A 25,375-nucleotide genomic window follows, 5' to 3' on the forward strand; every position below is an offset into this window, starting at 1 on the left:
CCGTTTTTACTTTTTTTTGCGACCGTTTGCGCTGGTCGCAATTTGGCCAATTTTTAGTAGTGTGGGAATTTGAAGGAAGTGCTGCAATCTAATCATGTCGTTGGACTAATATATACAGAGTATATATATGCTCCGTCTAGGCCAAACAACATGCTATTCCATTACTAGTAGCACAAATTCCTATCAGACTATCCGATCATGTGACATGATAATCGTTTTTGCTTTCAAGAACAGAGCTCCTTTCAAAGTAATATGTATAATTTTTCCATTTTTATTCTCAATCCATGGAAAGAAAAATAATTTCAGATGACATAAATCTGATAGAAGCAGTTTTGTTTAAAAGTTGGATACATGAGGGACGTATAATCGACACATGGAATGGTCACATAGGATCGGAAAGAACAATTCAAAGATTAAATATTTCTATATATGGTTTACATGGAATAACATAATAGTCTACAAATTCAAACTTTTTTCTTCAAGATAGAAGGAGAATTTTTGCATGATTATTTAACCATTAACGAGGGTGGTTCAAATTAGTAATCATATTAATATCTATTGAATTCAGTCCAGAGAACTCTCCAGTACTTGGATTACCACTATAACCATTTGAAGGCACAGGGTAAAGATCATGTTGGCCAGTTAAGCCGGTTGTCTCCTCGTGATTGTGCTCGGCCCAAGGATGCCTGTTCTGTTTTTTTAAACCCTCTAGTTCAAGAGCCACTTCTTTCATGGTAGGTCTATCTTCACCCTTGACATTAAGGCAATTCTTAACGAGTTTTGCTAGTGTAACTAGCTGCACTTCACTAGCTTCCCTCACCAACTGAGGATCAAGGATTTCCATTAAACGATCTTCCTTCAATGATAGGACAAAGTATGTAGCCAAATTTCTTTCTTCCTGTTTTCTTTCAAATGAAAGAGGTTTCTCTTTAGTCAAGAGCTCGGCAAGTACAACACCAAAGCTATAAACATCACTTTTCTCCGTTAATTGACTTGTATGGAAGTACTCTGGATCCAAATATCCCATTGTCCCCTGAACTAATGTTGTCACCTGACTTTGATCAATTGGTATTAACCTTGAGGCACCAAAATCAGCTATTTTTGCCGTATAACTTTCGTCTACTAGTATGTTGGTGGATTTAACATCTCGATGAATAATTGGTATTGAAGCGGCTGAATGAAGATATGCAAGCGCATCAGCAGCCTCTGCAGCAAGTCTAATACAATTTGCCCAAGTAAGCCAAGATGTGATACCCTTACTCTTATGGATATGTTCAAAGAGAGTACCATTCGAGATGAATTCATACACGAGCAAAGGTACCTCGGTCTCAAGACAACATCCTAAGAGTTTTACCACATTTCGATGGTTGATTTGTGTAAGGATGACTACTTCATTGATAAACAACTCAACTTGGGATTCATCTGCAACTTTTGATTTTTTAATTGCAACTTCACGTCCATCCCTAAAAATCCCCTTGTATACTGTACCATAACCACCTTTACCTAAAATACGATCTTCACTATAATTATTTGTTGCGACTTTTAATTCATCTGCAGAAAATATTTTGGACGACTCCATAGTCCCTCCTTTTTGAGAAAGTTGTTGTTTCATTAAAAGTCCTCCATTTTGCTCAAAGAACTTCTCTCTCAATTTCATAAGCTTCTTCCTTCTGGCGCTAAAATAAATCCAACCCACTAATATTAGCAAGAATATGACTCCAAAGCTCATACCTGCCAAAGCAATTTTGGCGAAATTTTGGTTATTATGTTCCCAATTTTTAACATTATGTTGGTGTAAAAAGCAAAAGATAACTGAGGAGTGAGGAGATGAGGGATGCTCCCCACCCCTCTTAAGGGGTTCGATTCCTCACAGCCCCCCATTCGTGTGACCATTAAAAAAAAACAACAAGAGCAAAATATAGAAAAATAAACGTTTGATAATAATACTACTCATTCAATCCAGAAATACATAAAACATAACAATTACCTAAACTGAACCTTGTAACGAATTGTGAATTATCACTTGTACAACCAGTGCCATTCTTAAGAGCATCACCACGGTGTCCTTTCGGACAAGAGCATTTGTAACCGCCAAGGGTATTAGAGCATAAATGAGAGCAAGGCTTGATTGAACCTGTGCACTCATCAATATCTGCCAAATTTTGACGAAAATCATTATGGACAATCAATCATACATCCATTAATACGATTATGATATTCTCTTCGATTATGTTACAAGATGAGGATATACAATGACACAGACGAATAAGTTTATATTAAGTATCATGTTAAGCGCAAAATAATGTAACAATGAATTTCGAGAGATTGTGGAGTAAGACAAAAAAATAAATCACCCTGTATGAGGGTTTCATTGTGACTTGTGAGGCGTGGTTATTTTGTTAAAAGTTGCATTGAATTACATGTACATGAATAAATGAATAATGAAAAAGGTTAAACTATATTAATCATATGAATAATATGTACTAAATCCATTTTTGTTAGTGCATTGGTTTGACCGGTTTTGAATGTTGAATGGGGTAAAATATTGTGTAAATTAATTTTGTTTGGAAAATGTAAATCATAGAATAAAAATCGTGGGATAATATTTCATTACTCTTTACATCCTTAAATTTTTGCCCCATAGCCTAATTTAGGTCAAACTTTTAAAACCTTGACTATTAATTATCATTGATTTATAAGAGATATATAGTCACGTGGATTTTGTAATCTTGTTGGATTCATCTCACTATATATTTATTAATTTACAAATAGTGTATATTCGTTTTAAGACACGTCTTGAAAACCATAAAAAGTCAAATAGGGCGGAAAAATAAAAACAAAAGAATTAAGAGTAAGGGATCGACATATAAAAAAGAACTGACCTGTACAACCAGGGCTAAGGTAAGGATTACCCTGATAACCAGAAAGACAGCTACAACGATATCCTAATCCGTTATCAAAATCGGTGCAGTCACTATTTTGTTGGCAAGCATATGTAGCCGGATCCCCCTTGGCTTGACTACAGGTCTGATTAACCCCAACAAACCAATCGAGCATGACCGGGATTTCATCCTTCATTCTGCTTCTAAACATAGGATCAGAAAGATTTGCTAGATTAAAGGTGAACTTATTCTGCTCCGCCACGAAAGCGTGACCACAAGGATTGAAGTAGGACACATTTGTGTGATTGTCTAAGCTCGTTACTGATGTTATAAACGTTTTGAGCCCCTTCGGAATGGATGTTTGGCAGCAACCAATCCCGGTACACGATCCATTAAGCACTTGATCAGGCCTAGCACACACAGCAACACACCCACTTGTAAAGGGGGTCGAGGAACGACCCAAGGTGCCTTTGATCAAAGCTAAGTCATCGCAACCTACAACGACAAACTTGTTCTCTATGTCTGAAAACACGAGTGGTAAATCGCCAAGATTAATCCATGCCACACTCGATGATCTTGTGGAATTATCTATCTCCCCTCCTTGGTAGCACCTAGTTGCCATATAGTTTCGAATTCGCATCTGCCCATTATCGAAAAGATCCAAGACCTCAAGGTTAGTCGTACCCAAGAAGGATTTCGGAGGGTCAAAGGAGGTGTTACAATTTATGTTGTACATGCTACTAAGGGAACATGCTCCGTCTAGCCCAAATCCAAATGGGTATTGAATGGTTAAGTCTCCGCATTTAGTTGGGCAACCAGATTTCGCAATAGGGGTGGCGGCAAATGTGATCATAGCCAAACTCAACCAAAGCCATGAGAAGAGAAGAAAGAGAGATCGTATAACGAACATGCTTAGTGTTTTTTTTTTTTTTTTTTTTTTTGGCTAGTTAGTTAAGAAGGTGAGTCGTTTTACATATCCTAATCTACTTATTTATGGCTTATGGACGACAAATCAAAGTCAACCACAAGAGAGAAAAGGATAGCAAAATGGAATAATGAACTGCCTGAGAGTGAACGTTGTTGGAAACTTGGAATGATGATTGAGATTGAAGTTGATGTCTTTTAGCACAACAAGCTAGTTTAATCCCTGAATTACTTGGTCTTTGTTGAACTAAGGTTAACCTATGTAATCAGACTGCGATTGCATATAATTTATGTGACAGAGTGGTATTGATTTTTTCTATCGAGACATTGCTATCTCCTAAACATAAACCGCGCGTGTCTATTATCTCCATACTTAGCAAAAGGTCTTATATTGTCTGTTTTACAATTATCGTCTTCTTTTTTAATCAAATTCTTAGGTTTTGTCTAACACCTTGGCCTGGGTTTATTCGAACCTTGGGCTGACCATAAGAGAATTATTTTGTTTGGCCCTTTGGCTGAAATAAAAAGAATTAATCTGGCCATTGGGCTAGGCAATGATAGTCAACAAATTCATTGACTTTTAATTTTGAATTACTAGTAGATGATTAAGGTCATCATAAATGATTATTCCTCATAAAAATAACCTATATATTCAAAGTACCAACTAACTTTTGTTTGGGTCCAATTTAGTCCAATTGGGCCTAGGCATTAAATGATCCAATTAAAAGCCCAAGGTCAAGGTTCAACTCTCCAATTGTGCTAAAGTCAAAGGTCAGCCCACAGAGCAAGTCAATTGGGCTAAGGCCCAACCTATCCATTTATGAAGAGGTATAAAAGCCATCAATATTCATACATACACATATATACATGTTCATTCATACATTCTGATATATTCCATCAAAGCCTCAAGCAACAAACTCTCTTGCATAGTGTTCTCTTTAACACATTGTACTGACTTTAGCATCGGAGGGGCCTTCCTCGGCAACACCCCCGAGGCTAGTTTACGTGTGTTTACTGTGCAGGAAACCTTCGGCCCAACACAAATTGGACCGAATCCAGTCTTCTCCTTTTCAGCGGACCTTCGGCAAGGTCCCATTGTTTTCACCCGAAACAATTTGGCGCCGTCTGTGGGGAAGACTTTCAAAAATCTTTAAGCCAATTTTGATCATCTTGCAAATATCTTAGCAGCAATGGCTAAGAACCGCAAGAGCAAAAACCTCCGTCAAGGAGCGGGCGAAAAGCCTAAGACTCCTACACCATCACCTTCGCCGGACTGGAACCCTCCCATGGGTGCCAGCTCGGGGGGAGGATCATACAGGGAGGATTCCCTTCCTCCCGTAATTCATAACTCTCATGAGAGGCCGAGTCACTCTCGGTCTAGCAGGGGTGAGTCCGATCATAGGACACATTCAGTGCCCCAAAGCCAACCATCGACTGTGCGCTCTCATTCCCACACTCTGCCGAGGACCCCTTTGACGGGGCCCAGCTCGGAGGAGGTGGCAAGAGCGCTGGCAGTGCTCATGGAGGCAATGAGGGCACAAAATATGCCACCACCTAGTGGTCAAACTCCTCCGCATACCCGGCATCAACGGAGGAGGCTAGACCATGATGGTGGGAAGCTTCCTTCCTTCCGGGAACTGGAAGAGTGGGAGGAGGATTCCTGGAAAACTGAAAAAGAGAGGAAAAAGAACCCTCAATTTTTCAAAGGATCCTCAACCTCCCGACCAGAAACGCATAAGAGCAGCAGCTCAGCTTCTCGGCCAGAATCTACTCACCGAGAACCTGAGACTGCTCGCCGAAGCGTCCTCGACCGACTCGGCGGCAAGGAACCGAGCGTGCGCAGTCGCCTCTCGTTCCCTGCAGCCGAGGCCCAGACTTCCCAGCCAGGGACGAAAACCACTTCTACCTCTCTAAGAGGGCGGAGCGCGGTCCCTTCGGCCAGGAACAAGGGCAAGGCCGTTATGCTTCCCGCCAGTTCACCATTCGAGCAATGGATACTGGAAGAGCGCGTGCCCACGGTTAAAATACCGTCGCACATCACATATGACGGGACCTCGGATCCGAAGGATCACGTGGCCTCGTATGAGACTCATATGCATCTTTGCCCCAGGTCCGAAGCGACTTGGTGCAAATATTTCCCAACCACTCTCAAGGGGGTCGCGCAAGCGTGGATCTCCAAGGGAGTAAAGCAGGGCTCCATAACAGGGTGGGATGATCTGTCCTCCAAATTCAGGAGCAAGTTTTCCACGGCTAATCGCCGAGAGAAGACTACTGCAGAACTCATGAGTCTGCAGCAGGGGGAAACTGAAAGCCTCCGAGACTATCTGACCCGTTTTAGTAACGAGTCATCCAGCGTCTCTCAGCTGGACCAGGGTCTAGCCGTTTTCGCAATGCAGAATGGCCTTCAGCCCGGAAAGTTCCTAGACTTCATGGTCATGCATACCCCGCAGACCTTGGAGGAAGCTCTTCATGCTTCGGATAAGTTCATCCGAGCCGAAGAATGGAACAAAGCGAGAACCCAACCTCAATTCGGGGGAGGGAAACAGAGACAAATACCCTTGTCTGAAGGCCAAGGCCATAAGGCAAAGGGAAAGTCAAAGGCCTCGGAGCAATCTTCGGCCAGCGACCCAAGGAAGGAAAGATCTGCCTCATACACAGGCAGATACGAGTCCTACACTCCGCTCTCTCTTCCACGCGCCAAAATTTACAGCGTGACGAAGGGAGAGCAGAGTTACCAAAAGCCGAGACCACTTCCAGAGTGGTATCAGCGAAAAAATAAAAATCAGTGGTGCGAGTTCCACGAGTCTTCGGGACACAACACTGAGGAGTGTATCCAACTGAAGGACCAGATAGAGGACATGGTCCGGAAGGGATACTTGAAAAAATATATCGCGGATCACCGCGAGAAAAAAGAATCCGAAAAGTCAGCAAAGGACTCTCGGCAAGACCTCGACTTCCCCCGGAAGAACAGTAAAAAGCCGGAAGGGAAATTCCCTCCGATCAATGTTATCTCGGGAGGAATATATTCTCGGAGGGAACACAAGCGACACCTTAGAGCTTTGACTCACCAGGTGAACAACGCTGATATTCAATCTCCCCAGTCGCCGGTGCCGAACATGACATTCACAGCCGCCGACTGCCGGGGGATAGCGTTCCCTCACGAGGATCCGTTGGTGATCATCGCCACGGTGGCCAACCACGACGTCAGTAAGGTCCTTGTTGACGGTGGCAGCGGAGCAAACATTCTGTTCCGAAAGGCCTACAATCAAATCAAGTTGAAGCCCAAGCACCTTACGCCGGTACCCTACCCGGTATCCGGGTTCAATGGGGCATCAACTTATCCAGATGGGAAGGTGACACTTCCTGTCACCATTGGCTGCGACGAGGCAGCCAGGAACGTCATGATTGAATTTTTGGTCATTGACGCTCCTTCAGTGTACAACGTGATTTTGGGGAGACCCATAATTCATGAGATCCAAGGGGTCGTCTCAACTTATCATCAGCTGATGATTTACGTCTCAGACGCCGGCTTCCCCGAAAGGATACAGGGCAACCAAAAGGACGCCCGAAGGTGCAACTACCTCAAGCCATCCAGTAGTCGCCCAGATGACGACAAGGATGAGGAGGAGAAAGAAAAAGAAAGAGAGCCAAGCACAAAAAAGCCGAAAGGCCTAAGTGCTTCGGCCCAAGGATCTGTGCCCAGAGAAAAAGGGCCCGAAAGGGAAAAGGCTAGCTCTTCAGCTGAGCCGCAAGACTCAGAGAGCCAGCCGATGAACAAAAAGACTGGGACACCTGCTGACATTGGCAGCAGGCCAGATTATGAAGAGTCCAGTCCATCAGCAATGGACATGGACCAGCAGACTGAAACAGTTGAGTTGGCCGAAGGAGACATTGAGAAATGTGTAACAATCGGGATGGACCTCGATCCAAACACCCGTTGTGAACTTATTCAGCTCCTTCGGGACAACAGAGATGTGTTTGCTTTCTCGGCAGCTGATATGCCCGGGATAAGTTCAGACCTCATCTCCCACAAGCTTAATGTTGACCCAACGTGTCGACCAGTTAAGCAAAAGAAGCGGAATTATTCCGCTAATAAGAACCGAGACATCGCAGCCGAGGTCAAAAAATTGCTGGAGGCAGGGTTCATCGAACCTTGCCAATATCCAGAATGGCTGGCAAATGTGGTGATGGTTCAGAAGCCCAATGGTACCTGGAGGATGTGCGTTGACTTCACGGACCTAAATAAGGCTTGTCCGAAGGATTTCTATCCCTTGCCGAGGATCGATCAGCTAGTCGATTCGACAAGTGGCCATGCCTTGCTTATAGGGGTGGGACTTCGGTCTGGCAGTTCGGTTTGACCTCGGTTTGAGTCGGTTTCGGTTTGGAGCGGTTCGGATTGAAACGGTTTAGTTTAGCTGGCGGGTCGGTTTGGTTCGGTTTGGGTTAGTCACGGCTCGGTTTGGTTTCGGTTTATTTCTTTGCGGTTTAAATTCGGTTTGGGTCATAAGCGGGTCGGTTTATAAACGATTCGGATTATGTCGGTTCGGTTTGATACGGGTCGGTTTAAGGGGCGGGTTTACCCGGGTCAATGTCAGTTCGGTTTACAAACGGTTTGGATCAAGCCGGTTTGGTTTGAAATGGGTCGGTTTAGGGGCGGATTTACCCGGATCAATATCGGTTCGGTTTATAAACGGTGCGAATCATGTCGGCTCAGTTTTAAATGGGCCGGTTTAGTAGAGGGTTTACACAGTTCAATTGGTTCGGTTTATGAACGGTTTGGATCATGTCGGTTCGGTTTATAAGCGGTTTGGGTCATGAATTGAATTCATGATTGTTTTAAAGATCGCGTCATGACCATGATTTAATGAGTTGATACTTATAATACGATAAATCGATAATTAGAATGTACAAATATTCAATTAGATTGATCAACAAGTGTTTTAAACTTTTAAGTTTTAATAATCAGATATGTAAATATGTTTATCGATTGTAGATTTGTAGTACATACCAATAATTCAATGAGGCAATGATACTTATGATAGTATGATAATGATACCAACCATACATTCGTACGATATGATATACATAATAATTAATCTATAATTACATATACATTAACAATATCGTATTGAATCAATTTCCATTTCCAAACATTGCATTTCTTATAAATTATAACTTACACGAGATTAAATGGATTCGTTATTTAGTTTGTTACTTTATTTAGATTACTAACTCAAACAACTTAAAAAGTTAAATGGACGAAATCACGAAATCATGACCATGATTTAATGAGTTGATACTTATAATACGATAAATCGATAATTAAGAATGTACAAGTATTCAATTAGATTGATCAACAAGTGTTTTAAACTTTTAAGTTTTAATGATCAGATATGTAAATAACTAAATATGTTTATCGATTATAGTACATACCAATAATTCAATGAGACAATGATACTTATGATAGTATGATAATGATACCAACCGTACATTCGTACGATATGATATACATCATATACATAATAATATAATTACATATACATTAACAATATCGTATTGAATCAATTTCCATTTCCAAACATTGCATTTCTTATAAATTATAACTTACACGAGATTAAATGGATTCGTTATTTAGTTTGTTACTTTATTTAGATTACTAACTCAAACAACTTAATAAGTTAAATGGACGAAATCACGAAATCACTAATTAAAGTGGTGATGAAAGCATTATGCAATACTAATGTACGAATAGTCAAATATACAACGGTTAGATTGAATGCCCATGAAAAACAATGGTTAGATTTTCATTACTTTATTAGTTATTAGTATTATTACTTATTAAGTTATTATTAGTTTTATAGTTTATTATATATACTGATATACAATCACAGACTCACAGATGTCAGATATTGTCATATTGATGAGCATTAAGCCATTAACTCATTAAGTCATTAACTATGTCGTATTGAATCAATTTCAATTTTGAAACATTTGCGTTTCTTACAATTTATAACTTATAAGTAATAAACTAATAATAATAATAATAATAATAATAATAATAATAGTAATAATAATAATTATTATTATAATAATATTATAATAATAGTAGTAGTAAACTAGTAGTAATAATAATATTAACAAATAATTATACTAACAATAATAATAATAATAAATAATTAAAAAAAACGGTCAAAAAGACCTAGAAAAGCACAAAGAAAATCTAGACCGTTAGATCTAGATGAATATTCTAGAATCTACAAAAAAAAAAAAAAAATGAACGGTTAGATCTAACTTAGATGTTGAGATTGAATATGGACGGTTAGATCAACTGAAGTAAAACCTAAACCTAGAAAAAAAAACCCACTCTCACTCTCTCAGCCATTCTCATTCACTCATTCAGCCGTTTCTCTCTCAATCTCACAATCTGTCATAGTTTCTCTCTCTAACTTCTCAGTTTCTCACTCTTTCGTTCTGAAATTATCAAGAATCTCAAGCTCAATTTCGTTTCATTTGTGTTTTGGATCTACATTTCTGATTTCTAGCTTTACATTCTCGTTTTTTTTGTTAATTTTTGTTGTTTTCGTTTTGATTTTTTTCGTTTTTGTTCCGGTTTGTTTATTTAGGGTTTTTGTTTTCGTTTCATTTGTGTTTTGGATCTACATTTCTGATTTCTCGCTTTACATTCTCGTTTTTTTGTTAATTTTTGTTGTTTTCGTTTTGATTTTTTTCGTTTTTGTTTCGGTTTGTTTATTTAGGGTTTTTGTTTTCGTTTCATTTTTGTTTTGGATCTAAGTTCTGATTTCTGATTTCTGATTTCAAATCTTCCTCTCCTTCAAGCCGTCAAACCCTAAGGTAATTTTTTTGTTAATTTATTCGATTTTTTTCGTTTTCGTTTCGGTTTTTTAATTTATTTCAAGTTCTGATAATCTACATTCTTGATTTTTTCTTTTGATCTCCAGTTCAGGTAGTTCTCCATCTTCAAATCTCCTTCAAGCTGTCAAAGGTAATTACTTTTTCCTTTTTTTTTTTTTTTAATACAGTTTTTCTGTTTTTGTATTTGATTATTGTTGTTGTTCTTGCTTGAATATAGTCGAAATATGCCTAAAATGAGTAAAATCTGTTGTTGATTGTATTTTTGTTTTTTACGGGAAAATGGTAGATTTGTGCTGTTTTGTTGTTTATTATGCTCGATTTAAAAGTAATGATGATGGGTTGTTCAGATTATGTGATTATTATTGTTGGAATACATGCATTGTTTATTTATTGGGATTTTAGCTTTATATTTTTAACCCATATTGTTGGAATACAAGCATTGTATATGATTGGCTTAAAGTTAGTACTTAAAATGTACACATATGTGACTGTATCGTATATAACTTTCTATATTCTGTTAGGATATATGTTGTAATCACGTTTGTTGTATAATTCTGAATTTTGAAACATTGACTAGTGCAAATAAAATTCTGAAATATGAACTATCTATTTAGTTGAATTTTGGTATTGAGTGAATAGGATTCACTGTCGTGACTTCAGTGTCAGTCACATGAGACAATGCATGCTTAATTGCTCACTATTAGTAGAATCTGTCACTTAATTTGGTACTTATAAGTTATAAATGTTGTTTTTTTTTTGTTTCAGTCATGTCTCGCGAGTATGATGAATTTGACTATGAGAGGCAATCAAATTTTGATACTGTTAGCTCTCAAGCTGCCTCTGTCTCGGTTGATGATGCTAGTAATACCGGCACTATCAATCCTTCTGTTAATAAACGTCAAAGAACCGCAGGTATATGGAAGCATTACACTTTTTTTGTAAAGACGATAGGTAATGAAAATGTTGATTATGCTCGTTGTAATTTGTGTGGCAAAGAATATAAAGCACCTGGTAAAGCGGGTACTTCAACTTGTAAATCTGAGAGAAATTTTAAAAAAAACAAAAGCTATAATTTTGAAGTTGCTTGAACTTGTTATGAGCTGCTGCCTGCTGGTAGTGCTTTTGCCTTTTGGTTGTTGTCTCTGCTGAGTTGTTATTGCCTATATTGTTGCCTGCATGAGCTGGTTCCTGCCTCCTGCCAGCTTGAGGTGCTGTGTTGCTGCCTTTTGTGTTATGAATTTATGATAAGTTTTGTTGCTGCTGTTTCTTATGCTTGCTGTTTTAATTTTTCTTGAATCATCGCTGCCCTTGTCATTTATGTTGAGACTTCAATGTATATGTACTTGCTGGCAGCATTTTTCAAGTTTTAAGTTAAAACAGCCATTGCTCAGTGATGATACGAGAAACGTAAATCTGAGAGCAATTTTGAAAAACAAAAATAAGTTCCTGCTGAGTCCCTTCTGCTTATATTATTCCTTGCTTCGGATAAGTTGCTGATCTGTTATTGCGTGTGCTGGTTCCTGCTTGTTGCTGCTATTTCCTCTGCTCTTGGGTGCTGGGCTGCTGCTTCAAGATTCTGCTTCAAGATTCTGCTCCCAAATCACTCACATTCTCACTCCTCCCTTCATCTTATCATGTATCATTTTTTTGCAACCCTAAACTTGATGATGTTTCAGTTGGTAAATCTGAAATCTAATCTGGGTAGTAGTGATAGTAGTTTCATTATGTATTGGTATATGTATTGTGAATTTTAATCAATGAAAATGGTGACTTTTTTTAATTGCTTGTTGATATTACTCTAATTTTAATGTTATTTATCTCCAATCTTATGTTATCTTATTGGATGATCATGAATATCAAGGAACAATGAAGATAATTTGGGTGGACTTTATTACTGGAATGAAAAGATATAAATGATATATCTTGTAATTAAAATAAATAAGTAATCTAAAACGATATTAATAATGTCGTTGGCCTAGATCTAGGTGATATAAACCTTTGTATAAACCTAAGCCGTTTGATTAGATCTACATTTATTAACATTAATTATTTAATTGTATTTACTATTTAGCCATTTAGGTTGTAAATAATTCAATTTGAATTAAGCAGTTTGTAATTGGATAAGTTTAAACAGGTTGCGATTCGAAAACAGTTCGATTTTAACGGTTTAACGGGTTATGGCAGTTCTGTTTAGACGGTTAGCGGATTATAACGGTTCGGTTTATACGTGCGGTTTAAACGGTTTCGGTTCATAAACGGGTCGGTTTAAACGGTTAGCGGGTTACAAATGGTTCGGTTTAAACGGTTTTTTTTTTCGGTTTAAACGGTTTCGGTTTATAAACGGTTCGGGTCATTAACGGGTTTATAAACCATTCGGTTCGGTTTCGTTTCGGTTCGGATTTGCGCAGTTTGGTTTGTTATCGGTTTACGGTCCGTAACGGGTTGACATTGAGCGGTTCAATTCGGTTTCGGTTTGATATTGAACGGTTCAGTTCGGTTTTCGGTTTACATTTATCGGTTTATAAACGGATCGGTCCGTGATGGTTCGGTTCGGTAACGGGCGGTTTCACGGTTCGGTTTGAAAAGTCCCACCCCTGCTTGCTTAGTTTCATGGACGCATTCTCAGGGTATCATCAGATCTTCATGCACCCCGACGATCGAGCAAAGACAGCATTCGTCACGAACGCTGGGGTGTACAATTACAAAATGATGCCCTTCGGATTGAAAAATGCGGGGGCAACTTATCAAAGGCTGGTGGATCAAGTTTTTGCCGATCAAAAGGGCCGAAACATGGAAGTCTATGTCGACGATTCGATCGTCAAGAGCAAGAAACTTGAGGACCATGTAAAGGACCTGGCTGAAACTTTCGCCACCTTGAGAAAACATCAAATGAAGCTGAATCCGAAGAAGTGTGTCTTCGGCGTGAAGTCAGGGAAATTCCTTGGGTTCATGGTCAGCAAAAGGGGGATTGATGCCAATCCCTCCAAAGTCAAAGCGGCGCTCGACCTTCCTGAGCCGAAAACGAAGCGGGATGTTCAGCGGCTCACCGGAAGAATGGCAGCCCTCTCGAGGTTCATTTCAAGAGCTTCGGATAAGGGTTTACCTTTCTTCAAAGCCCTGAAACTCCCGAAAACAAAAGAGCTCGTTTGGGAGGAAGAGCAAAAAGAAGCCTTTAAACAGCTTCGGGAGCATCTGGCTCAACTCCCAACGCTGGCTAGCCCAGCTGAAGGAGAAACTTTGTACCTGTATGTGGCCGTTAGCCCAGCCACCATCAGCGCAGTATTGCTGAAGGAAGAAAGTAAAAGTCAGCAACCGATCTACTTCGTCAGTCATACACTGACGGATGCCGAGACTCGCTACCCTCTACTCGAGAAAGTCGCTTTCGCGGTAGTAGTAGCTGCTCGGAAGCTGAGACCCTATTTTGATTGCCATCAGATAGTGGTCTTAACTGATCAGCCGTTGGAAAAAGTTCTCGGCAAGGTTGAAAAATCTGGTAGGCTAGCCAAGTGGGCATTTGAGCTCACCGAATTCAGCATCAGCTACCGTCCGAGGGCTGCCATTAAGGCTCAAGCTCTAGCGGATTTCTTGGCCGAATGCTCATACCAAGAAGCGCTAGACAATGAAAAGAAAGTCTGGACCGTGTTTACGGATGGATCTTCCACCGAAAACGGTTCGGGGGCAGGAGTAGTGATAACTTCTCCCGAAGGCAAATCCTTTGAGTATGCACTAAAATTTTCTTTTAAGGCCTCGAATAATGAAGCCGAATATGAGGCAGCAATCGCTGGCCTAGAATTGTGCATCTCCTTGGAAGCTGATCATGTCTGCCTGAAAACAGACTCTCAGCTAGTTGCATATCAGATCAGCGGCAGCTATGAGGCCAAAGAACCCTCCATGATAGCTTATCTCGCCAAGATCAAGTCAGTCATTGCAGAGCTGAAAACTTTTGAGGTTCAGCTGATCCCAAGGGGTCAGAATACTCAAGCCGATGCACTCTCCAAACTTGCCAGTTCATCTCTTACCGAGCTGAACAGATCTGTATATGTAGAAGTGCGTCGAGAGAGAAGTGTCGACGAAGCACCTGAAGTGTGCTGCGCTGACCCAGAGCCTAGTTGGATGGACCCCATCCTAGCTTTCAAACTTCGGGGAGAAACTCCCGAAGATAAAGCTTTGGCCTCCAAGATAAAGAGAACCAGCTCTAGGTTCATTGTCTTCAGGGGGGAACTACTGAAAAAGTCCTTCTCAGCCCCATTGCTGAAATGCGTGGGACCAACAGATGCAGATTATATCCTACGGGAGATTCATCTCGGTATCTGTGGGAACCACATTGGGGGAAGGACCTTAGCCCACAAGGCATTGAGGGCTGGATATTATTGGCCCACCATGATCGCAGATGCTAAGGAGCTGGTTCGGAAATGCGAAAAATGTCAAAAGTACGCTCCAGTTATCCATCAGCCAGCAAGGGATCTTCAGCCGATCCTTAATCCACTCCCGTTTGCCCAATGGAGACTGGATATACTGGGACCATTTCCAGAGGCTGTGTACCAGAAAAAATGGCTGATAGTTGGTGTTGACTACTTCAGTAAATGGATCGAGGCCGAAGCAGCCTCGAACATTACAGAGCAAACTGTCAGAAAATTTATCTGGCAGAATATCATCACTCGATTTGGCATCCCGAGGGTATTTGTCTTCGATCATGGGAGGCAATTTGATAACTTACCGCTGAAGCGGTATACAGATCAGTTCGGCATCAAACTGGCATATTCAGCGGTATGCCACCCGCAAAGTAACGGACAAGCCGAAGCTGCAAATAAACAGATCCTAAATGCCCTCAAGAAGAGGGTGGAAGATCAAAAGTCCAAGTGGCTGGAGGAGCTCCCTGGAACCCTTTGGTCCCTTCGGACAACTGAAAAAGAGGCAACGGGCTATTCACCTTTTGAATTGGTGTATGGTGCCGAAGCCGTCCTTCCGGTGGAAATTGGCTCTGAAAGCCTACGAGTGCACCACTTCTCGGCTGAGAATGAGCGACTGATGAGGGAATCTCTCGATTTCCTCGACGAAGTAAGAGACTCAACCCGAGACAGGATGGCCGCTTATAAGCAGAGAATCAGCAAATTTTATAACCGAAGGGTCCATGCAAGGCCTCTCAGAATTGGAGACCTTGTCCTTCGGAATGCTGCTGCAGTTCAGAAAGGCCGAATCCATGGGAAACTCTCAGCTGCATGGGAGGGACCTTATGAAATCTATGATGAGCTTCAGCCAGGGACATACCGGCTTCGGCAGTTGGATGGAACTGAGTTGAAAAATCACTGGAACGCTGATGTACTGAAAAAATATCATGTGTAAACCCATCTGGGCAGAACAATCTTTGTAAGTACATTTTGAATTAATGAAAGGCCTTGGAGCCGTCATTTATATAAATGTTTACAACTTTTTATCCTTTCAAAATTTTCTTTGTTCTATCTACTCTTTAAGGGTTTTTTATTCAGCCTCGTCTGAAACCTTCGCCTTCGGGTAACTGGGTTTCAGATTGCTGACAAAACTCGTCTTTTTAAAGAACACTGGTCTTTCAGCTGAAGCCAAACTTCAGTAAGACTTGTTCTCCAAAGACATGAGTCCATGGACAATTCTGGGATATTGCCTTAACTGAGCCCTGTATCCCAGAGAGCCATTATCCGAAGCATTGCCTTAAGTTGGCCCTGTGTTTCGGGTATCCATTTTTCAAAGATAGACAGAAAATCAAGGATAACAGTTGAAAATTTCTAAGCCAGCCTCATCTGAAACCTTCGCCTTTGGGTAACTGGGTTTCAGATTGCTGCCAAAATTCGTCTTTTTAAAGAACGCTGGTCTTTCAGCTGAAGTCAAACTTCAGTAAGACTTGTTCTCCAAAGACATGAGTCCATGGACAATTCTGGGATATTGCCTTAACTGAGCCTTGTATCCCAGAGAGCCATTATCCGAAGCATTGCCTTAAGTTGACCCTGTGTTTCGGGTATCCATTTTTCAAAGATAAAAAAAAAAAAAAAAAACAAGGATAACAGCCTCGTCTGAAACCTTCGCCTTCGGGTAACTGGGTTTCAGATTGCTGACAAAATTCGTCTTTTTAAAGAACACTGGTCTTTCAGCTGAAGCCAAACTTCAGTAAGACTTGTTCTCCAAAGATATGAGTCCATGTTTTAAAGAACTATAGTCTTTCAGCTGAAGTCAAGCTTTAGTAAGATTTGTTCTCCAAAGACTTTATCCGAGGCATTGCCTTCGGTTGGCCCCGTGTTTCGGATATCCAAATTTAAGATGAAGTCAATCTTCAGTAAGACTTGTATCCCACAAGCATTGCCTTCAGTTGGCCCTGTGTTTCGGATACCCATTTTGAAGAAGTGAAGAAATTGCTCATTCAGCTGAAGCCATACTTCAATTTCTGGGGGGCAAGAAGCACTATCAGTGCAAGTATGTTCGGCAGAATTGAAGAAACAGAAACAGTAAAGCATTCAAAAACAAAACAACTGAAGAAAAGAGCATCGGATTAATAATTCATGCTCAGAAATTGAGCTACAAGTTCAATTAAACTGTGTCGGCAGCCGCCCACAAGCGGAAAATAACAGCTGCCGAAATACGTACATAAGCAAAAAAAATAAACTGTTGTACGACAAGGCAAGCTGAAGCAAAAAACAAGGCAAAAAATTCAGAAAGCGGCAAGTCTAAAGTTAAGCGCATGATGAACCGCAAGATTCTGAAGACGACTGCCCGAGTTCCTATGCTTCAGCCTGAGGATCAGACTGATCAGCGTTGAGCCCCATGGTGGCCTCAGCCCCAGCAGCAGAAGAAGCGGGCTTTGCACTCTGCCGAGCCTCCCTTTCCCTCTGTTCAGCTTCCAACTCCATTCTCTCAGCTTCTTCTTCGGCTTCCTCAGCCTTAAGAATTTCAGCTTCGACTGGAGTTGCATACTTCATATGAGGGTCTTCGGGATTCTGGACCCATTCAGCACATTTGGACCAGTCCAGATTCGGCTCAGCATGAAGGCAGACTCTTCGGCATACTCTGAACCCGTTTCTGAAACCCATTTCATATTCCTCCTGGGTATAGACTCGGACTTTGAGTAGGGCCTCAGCATCAGCCAACTTCTTCTGGGTCTCCTCCAAGTCTTCCTTGGATTTCTTCAGCTCATCAGCGAGCTTGGAGGAGGAGCCTTTCAGCTCATTCAGCTCCTGCTGAACTTGGGAAGCCTTTGTCTGAGCCTGGGTCACTTCGACTTTCTGGGTCATCAGTTGATCCTCAGCCTCGAGGAGTTTAGCTGTTTGGGCTTCGGCAGCAGCAGCAGCCTCTGAGAGTTGGACATCTTTGGCTAGGAGCAGCTCTTCAGCAGCCATTCGGCTGGCTTCAAGAGCCTCTAGACGTTGCTGCACTTCAGCTTGTGCAGCAGCTCCTTCCTGAATTCGGCTCTCAACAGCAGCCTTGAATTTGGAGACGTCCACTCCCATGTGCTCCTGGAGGAATTTTTCCCCTTCCATCAGTGGAGGAAAAATTTCCTTCTCCATAGCGTCGCAGAAGGTTTTGAGGGCTTCAGCAGCTTTTTTCTCGTACTCCTCACCCTTCTGCTGCTTCTCTTCAGCTGCTGCTTGCTTCAGCTTAGCAAGCTTTAATTCCTCTTCAGCCACCTTCTTGTCGTGCACAGCAGCGTCTACCCTATCTTGTAGGGTATCTATCAGCTCTACAGTGAGAGTCTGATTGTGGACGAACTGAAAACAGGAGGACAAGTTAAAAAAAATATATATATAATAAAAATAGAGCTGAATTTTAGAGGAAATAAAGGCAAGGAAAATCACCTGCATCATCAGCAGTTGGTTAGCCCTGGCTGGGTCAGGAACTGATCTGCTGGATTCGCCCATCCCAGCAGTGGCCTTCAGCGACCAGACTCTTGCCCTATCTACTTCGGACATGCCAGCAAAATCGCCGAAGTAGGCTGCAGCTCCTTCTCGGTTCTGACCCCATATGAGGTCCCAGATGTGGTCTGGGATTGGAATTCGGGGGGCCGAGAAACCCATTTCTCCAGATTGCAGAGTCTGGAAAGAAGGGAAGGATGACGATGGAGCTTGATTAGCTTTGGATGGCTCAGCATCATCCTTCTCAGAGGAGTCAATTACTATGACCTCCTCTTCTTCAGGGGTGAGGACGAAAGCCTCAACCTCTCTTGCGATGTCTGCCGTGAAGCCCTCAGCACTGGACATCACGGCATCCTTGTTTTCGTGCTCAGCAGCACTCTCCTTGATTTCTTTTTGGACCCCTCCCTTTGATTCGGGAGTTCTCTGATCCACCTCCATCTCAGGAGGTGGCGGAGGGGTCTTTTGAGGTGATTGGGGTGGTGGCTGGGGAACCCTCGGCGATCCATTGCCTTCCTCGGGTTCCCTTATTGCAACGCCGATGGTCATCGGCCTTCGCTGAAAGTCATGAGGGCCGATGATGGCCATCCTTCGGCGCCTTTTCAGAAGGGGCTGCTCGTCCATATCTGAGTCTGAAGACTCTCCTTGTGTTTGGTCTTCGGGACGAACAGGAGCTTTCCCTTCTCTATGTCTGTTGCTCTCTTCAGACTGTAACAGACAGGGGGGAGGAAGAATGTGAGTAAAAAAAAAAAAGAAAAAGAAAAAAGAAAAACGGTTAAGTCCGAAAGCTCACCGAGGTCTTCAGCAAAGCCTCGTCTTCTTCAGCTGCTCTAGCTGCAGCTTCTGCTTCAGCAGCTCTGGAGGACCCTTCTCCTCCTTCACAAGCTTCGAGAACCCGTGCAACCTCTTCGGCTGTACGGGCAGCTTCAGCTTCTTCGTCCAGCAGCTGAAACCAGGGGTCTCTCTTCTTCCACCAAGGCTTCTGCCTCTGATACAGAGCAACAACCTCAATTTGGAAGTGGGAAGAGTCTAGATGAACTTCCCTATGCCTCGGTTCAGTGATAGACGGGGCCCGTTCAGTTACAACTCGTTCTCGGTTGACACCAAGACGAGCGTAGTTAATGCCAACGTTGGTCTCGTCCCGCTCTGAAAAAGAAAAGGGGAAAGGTCAGTTCAGATAGGTTGGCACAGTATAAAAAAGCGAAGCAAGAGAGAGATAATTAAAAAGCCTCGGCCCCAGCCGAAGAAGCTTACCATCCTTAAACTTTCGGCTGAGGCCAACAGCTGCTAGCATGTTCTCTTGGAAAACGTAATGCGTATCGGGGAGCCAAGTCTCCGGGATATGCTGCATTCGGCCACTCCCCCCCCCCCCCCGGTTCGGCAGCTTGCCGAAGATATGTTGTTGATCCAGGTTCGGATCCGCCCCGTTATCTGCGGGGGGACCTAGACTTCCCATTTCGGGATCAGGCTCAGCAAGGTACCGGGGAGCGCTGAAGACGCAAGGGTGGCCCGGATCTGTGGGTGCCCTAACCCAAATCCATTGACCTCTCCAGTCCTTGTCTGAAGAGTCGTTCGGCCACATGGTTAGGTATTGGGGCCGGGACTCAATCCGGTACCACCCAGAACCATGGCTTCCGTGCCCACTTTGAATATTTGGCACTAGCCGATGAAGCTTTTTGAAGCAGTGCAGGTTCGGCTCATACTTGAAGAACTTGCAGACCCATAAATATGTCATCACCCTTCGGATGCTGGTGGGAGTTAACTGACATAGAGAGATGTTGTAATGGATCAGCAAGTCTCGGACGAATACGTCCAAAGGGAATCTCAGCCCGTACTGAAGCTGTCTTGTGTACACCCCCACATACCCCGGGGGTGGACGATGGATTCTATCGGATGCCGAGGGCATTCGGCACCAATACCCATCAGCTTCAAAAATGCCGTAATGCAACTCAATTTGCTCGGCAAACCGATATTGATCGGCATTCTCTACCCACCATGAGTAGGGGCGGTTCTTTATCATGGCCGAAGCTACTTCGGCATTCTCCCATTCTGAAAACCCGGGGAGGATATCCCAAAGGACAGCGGGAACTTCATCGTCCCGTCCAGAAGCGCTCGGCTCCTCCGTTCTCTGAGGAGGAGCCGAGGAAAGGGGAGTCGCCCTAATCCCTTCAGCAGGTTCAGACTCTGGCCTTTGTCCATTCCAGGTCCCAATCCTGTTCCTAGGATCGGGAATCGGCCTTGCTCTTCTTGGAGCACGGGCTCTACCTCTAACTCCTCTTGCCATTGATTATTTCGAAGAAAAAAGTCGAAAGAAAAGGGGAAGGAGTTCGAATTCGAAGAAAAATAAACTGAAATCAAAGGAAATTACCTTAATCTGAAGCGAAAGTTGCCGATTTACGAGTTCGTAGTGGCAAGTCTCAGTTTCTAAGCTTAATGCTCGGGGAATTTGCGAAGTTTTGATGCGGGTTCTTGGTTTCTCTCTCGAGAATTCTGGGTTTGTGTTGGTGAATAAGTGAGGAGAGATGACGCGCCTCTGTTTATATCTCCAGGTATGGAATACGAGGAGTCTGCGTTTTAATTTCTCTTAAATACTCCACTAAGTAACCGTTAAACACATAATCTTATGATTAAACTGCCCATTGCCCGTCCAACTTCCACAATCATCCACCTTAACCGTTGTTATCTCATTAATTACGGTTTAAATTCAAATTTTTGGATTAATCAAATCATTTACTTCCCTCCTTTTCTGAATTAAATCAAACCCGACCTGTCATCCTTCCAAATCGGGTCTGGGGGGCAAGTTGTTTGGGTCCAATTTAGTCCAATTGGGCCTAGGCATTAAATGATCCAATTAAAAGCCCAAGGTCAAGGTTCAACTCTCCAATTGTGCTAAAGTCAAAGGTCAGCCCACAGAGCAAGTCAATTGGGCTAAGGCCCAACCTATCCATTTATGAAGAGGTATAAAAGCCATCAATATTCATACATACACATATATACATGTTCATTCATACATTCTGATATATTCCATCAAAGCCTCAAGCAACAAACTCTCTTGCATAGTGTTCTCTTTAACACATTGTACTGACTTTAGCATCGGAGGGGCCTTCCTCGGCAACACCCCCGAGGCTAGTTTACGTGTGTTTACTGTGCAGGAAACCTTCGGCCCAACACAAATTGGACCGAATCCAGTCTTCTCCTTTTCAGCGGACCTTCGGCAAGGTCCCATTGTTTTCACCCGAAACAACTTTATTCTCTCATTAATCAATCTAGATTAAGTATGCAACTTACTAATTAAAATGCGTTGTCATTAGCCATGAACTATTTAATAATGCATGCCACAATTATAAAGTGGAGTCAACAACAGCATTTGTGCTAGCTGTTTCAGTTGGCTTCTCACATTAGTCAAGTACTTTCTCACTACTCGATAGGGAAACCAACAGGCCGGATTCATGGGAGTTTGGCTATCAAGACCATGGGCTGAAGGCGTACGTGGCCAGGAGAGTGACAATGGTAGCGCTAGATTCTGTAAGTTTGCTCATTTCTACAGATTTGTCTGGCAACAAGTATGAATAATGCTAATGCTATGATCAGAATAAGTTTATATGTGAAATTTCAATTTTTTATATTAGCGTGCTTCCTTTTGTCTAATCTTACAAACGTTTATGGTATGTCTTTAATGCTCACTAATATAAACTCCTTATTGACGTTATCACAGCCGGATTTTTTGGTGAGTTTATTCGACATTTCACATGTTTGTTGGATTACTTTACCCGAAAATGTCATTGGTTTTGTATCTCCTTGGTCCAAATATATATACCGGTAGTATCGTGTAGTTAATTTTTTCCCTTAATACAGACAAATTGTGTGATTGATTGTAACATTTTACCCTACTAAGATTATGGGAAAATTTAGTGACCATCTATGTAGTTGAACATACACTGGAAGTAACATATCCTAGTGACGTAGAAATTTTTATGTGCTGTTAATACAAGATCAGAATTTCAAAGTGAATGGGTTTTATTAATATAGCCTGTGTCTCTAGAGAAGAGTCGTTGGAAATGATCTTTAATAATTTGATCTCTATGAGTTTATCAGGCATTGGTCTCTATTTGGTTGAACGGTACCTGGAGATGGCTACAGCTGAGGTACATGGTGTGGGTTCCCCGTTGGCTGTGCTAGCCAGAAAGACTAATGCTTTCCCCAGTGGTGCTCTTTCACATTGGCAACTACTATATGATCATCATGGTATGTTATTCTATATTCCAAATTCTTCGATTATTGTTGATCCACTTAACAAGTAAAAAAAGACATATAAAGTTAATTGGGAAAAAGGAGAGAGTATAAAATGAGGAAATCCAAGTTCATATCAGATATAAACAAATGTTGTTTATATTAGGGTATTTTAGTCATTTCGCGTGGGTAAGTGAGGTCCCGTTTTGGTATCCCCGTTTCAGTACTATCCTGACGTTAACAGAAGACTTTAACTGTTAAGTGTAGATTTGACGGGGTAAAAAGGACCATTTTCACGAAAAGGCAGCAGCTTGAAGAAAGTGAGGACCCTAATCAATTCCCAGTCATCGGCACTTATCCGTCAACCCTAACCCATTACCGTCGTCGGCAGGTATCCGTCAACCCTAATCCATTACCGTCGAGTGGTGTCGAAACTTCGAATCAATTATGAGGTTATTATCGGAGTGATGGTCCTCCGCTTCAATTTCTGGCGCTCCAATTTGGAATCAATTTGTATGGTGGGTTGGATCTAAAGGTGTGCACATGCGACCCAGGATCTAATGGTGGGTTGGAAAAACGCTGTGAATTTATAATAATGGAATAAGTTTGTTTGAATTACTGTATTTCAAGAATGTTGGTTGAGTATTGTAATGGTTTGATGAATTTAGAGCAGGGTTTTATTTGATTGTGAGAATAAGCTGTAAGCTGGAATGTTGATATGCAAATTGTTGTTTGTTAGGAGATTGAATTGAAATAAGGGAATGTTATGTTGAATTAAACATGATTATTTTTTCATCATCAGGGGGAGTTTGGGAGTTACACAAATCCACCAATAGTTAGTATACTTTTCATCATGTATAATTGTCAAATGATGGTGATTTTGCCTTCAAATAGATTTTACTTTGTAGGAAAAAAGATAGAATTTGGTGTTAACATTATATACTTTGCTAATAGATCATATCAATGGAGTCAGCCTCGTTACTTAGGTAGTTTATAAGGAAAATAAAAATGTAAGTGGAAAAAAAGACGTGAACGAAATTAACTACCAAAGTGTCTTATATGATCCAAACTCCCCCAGATGAAGGCAAATTCATCATCACTTAATGTTAATAGATCATATCAATGGAGTCAAGCTCATAATGTAACTTGTGCTATTATTTAGATTGATATCATTTGTGATTTAATTTCAAACTAACATACAAAAATTATCCGAGTAGCTAGAGTTCATAACAAAATGACAAGTTTTCATAATAATTTACTCTAATAAAACAAAGGCACAAACAATGAACAAGTATTCTGCTCTTATCTACCATTGCCTAGCTAGTTGAAATGGTGTCAATCCAATCTGGAACAGGCCAAAAATTGCTGGTGTATTTAGAAGGCAAATTATCAGCAGTGATAATTCTACCATCTTCCAAAGTATAATCTCCATAGAATTTGCTAATTATGCCACAGTACTCCGGGTTTGATTTGTTGCTTAATTCAAAGGAAGATCCATCCCCATCAGTGTAATAATCAGAGTCAGCTGAAAACATCAAAGCAATTAAGACTACACAAACAATTCACATAATACAGTAGCTCCTACATTATAAAAGTCACATTATACATAATACAATATAATAATCATTACTAAAAGTCACATTATACACCCAGTGGCGGACCCAAGAATTTCCGACTGGTGAGTCACAATCGATAATCAAATATGTAAATTTTTTTTTTTACCAAACAACCAAATAATAGTACTAAAAAATACATCCAAATATTCAAACAATACAAAATACAACCAATAGGCAGCATCCTTTTCCACACTATACTCAAGCCAAGTCCAAGTACCAAACCACTTAGCACAAAAGCGACGGTTTTTGCCAAAAATAGAAGTTTGAGGAAATACAAAGTCTTTGGGCTGACAAGGCTTTCTTTGAATGTAAATTCTTCTCACTAAATCTCTATCATCTTTATGAAATTCACTCATCTTTCTCCTCTTTCCTGGATCTTGTGGAAGATTAGCAAATTCATGTTCACTTAATCTTTCATCAAAGATTGGGGCATTAGGAGAACACTGGTCTTGTTCATTTTGAGGGGAATTTTAAGTTGAATAATGAGATGGAGATGAATGTTGTTCACTTTCTTGAGGTTGAGATATAGTTTGTTCATTTTGTGTTGGATGTGGAAGAGAAGTTGGAGTAGGATTCTTTTTAGCAAAAAAGCTAGTAATGTTTTGCATTTCATTTGGAATGCGTTTTCTCTTCATTCTGAAATTACAAGACTAAAATTAACAAACTAATAACTAACAAGCTAATAAACACCCTAACTACTGTTCTCCGTGTAATAACAGTTTAAACAATTTACAACAACAATCACAAGAAAAAACTTAAGAATGATTTAAGGTTTATGTAACCACAATTCAGACACAATGTTTTACAATTCCTGAATACGCCTAGTCTATACGGAACTTCCAGCCGAATATGCGACTAGCACCACTAACCAGTCCACACTGTAATCTAATTATAAATTTATAATCCTCCTTACACTAATAGCTGTCTTATACAATGTCCGGCATCACATAAAATAATAAGTTCAATTTAACAGTCAAAA

At 41.2% G+C, this 25,375-nt stretch overlaps 1 protein-coding gene across 1 annotated transcript; it reads right to left on the reverse strand.

Annotated features, from left to right (window-relative positions):
• Nucleotides 1-291: 291 nt before the first annotated feature.
• On the reverse strand, nt 292-4,279 carry LOC110681860 (putative wall-associated receptor kinase-like 16). Its single transcript, XM_021858006.1, has 3 exons — nt 2,883-4,279; nt 1,988-2,152; nt 292-1,731 (listed from the first exon to the last, which is right to left on the reverse strand). The coding sequence occupies exons 1-3, from the start codon at nt 3,790-3,792 to the stop codon at nt 518-520; spliced, it is 2,289 nt and encodes a 762-aa protein (XP_021713698.1). The 5' UTR covers nt 3,793-4,279; the 3' UTR covers nt 292-517.
• Nucleotides 4,280-25,375: the final 21,096 nt, after the last annotated feature.

This window comes from Chenopodium quinoa, unplaced genomic scaffold (assembly GCF_001683475.1).
Source record: "Chenopodium quinoa cultivar QQ74 unplaced genomic scaffold, ASM168347v1, whole genome shotgun sequence".
Lineage (NCBI taxonomy): Eukaryota > Viridiplantae > Streptophyta > Magnoliopsida > Caryophyllales > Amaranthaceae > Chenopodium > Chenopodium quinoa.

Coding starts and splice junctions, on each gene's coding strand:
- LOC110681860 (XM_021858006.1), bottom strand. CDS start 3,792: ATGTTCGTTATACGATCTCTCTTTCTTCTCTTCTCATGGCTTTGGTTG. Junction 2,153..2,882: donor CCTTAGCCCTGGTTGTACAG/GTCAGTTCTTTT, acceptor AAAATTTGGCAG/ATATTGATGAGTGCACAGGT. Junction 1,732..1,987: donor CGTTACAAGGTTCAGTTTAG/GTAATTGTTATG, acceptor TTGCTTTGGCAG/GTATGAGCTTTGGAGTCATA.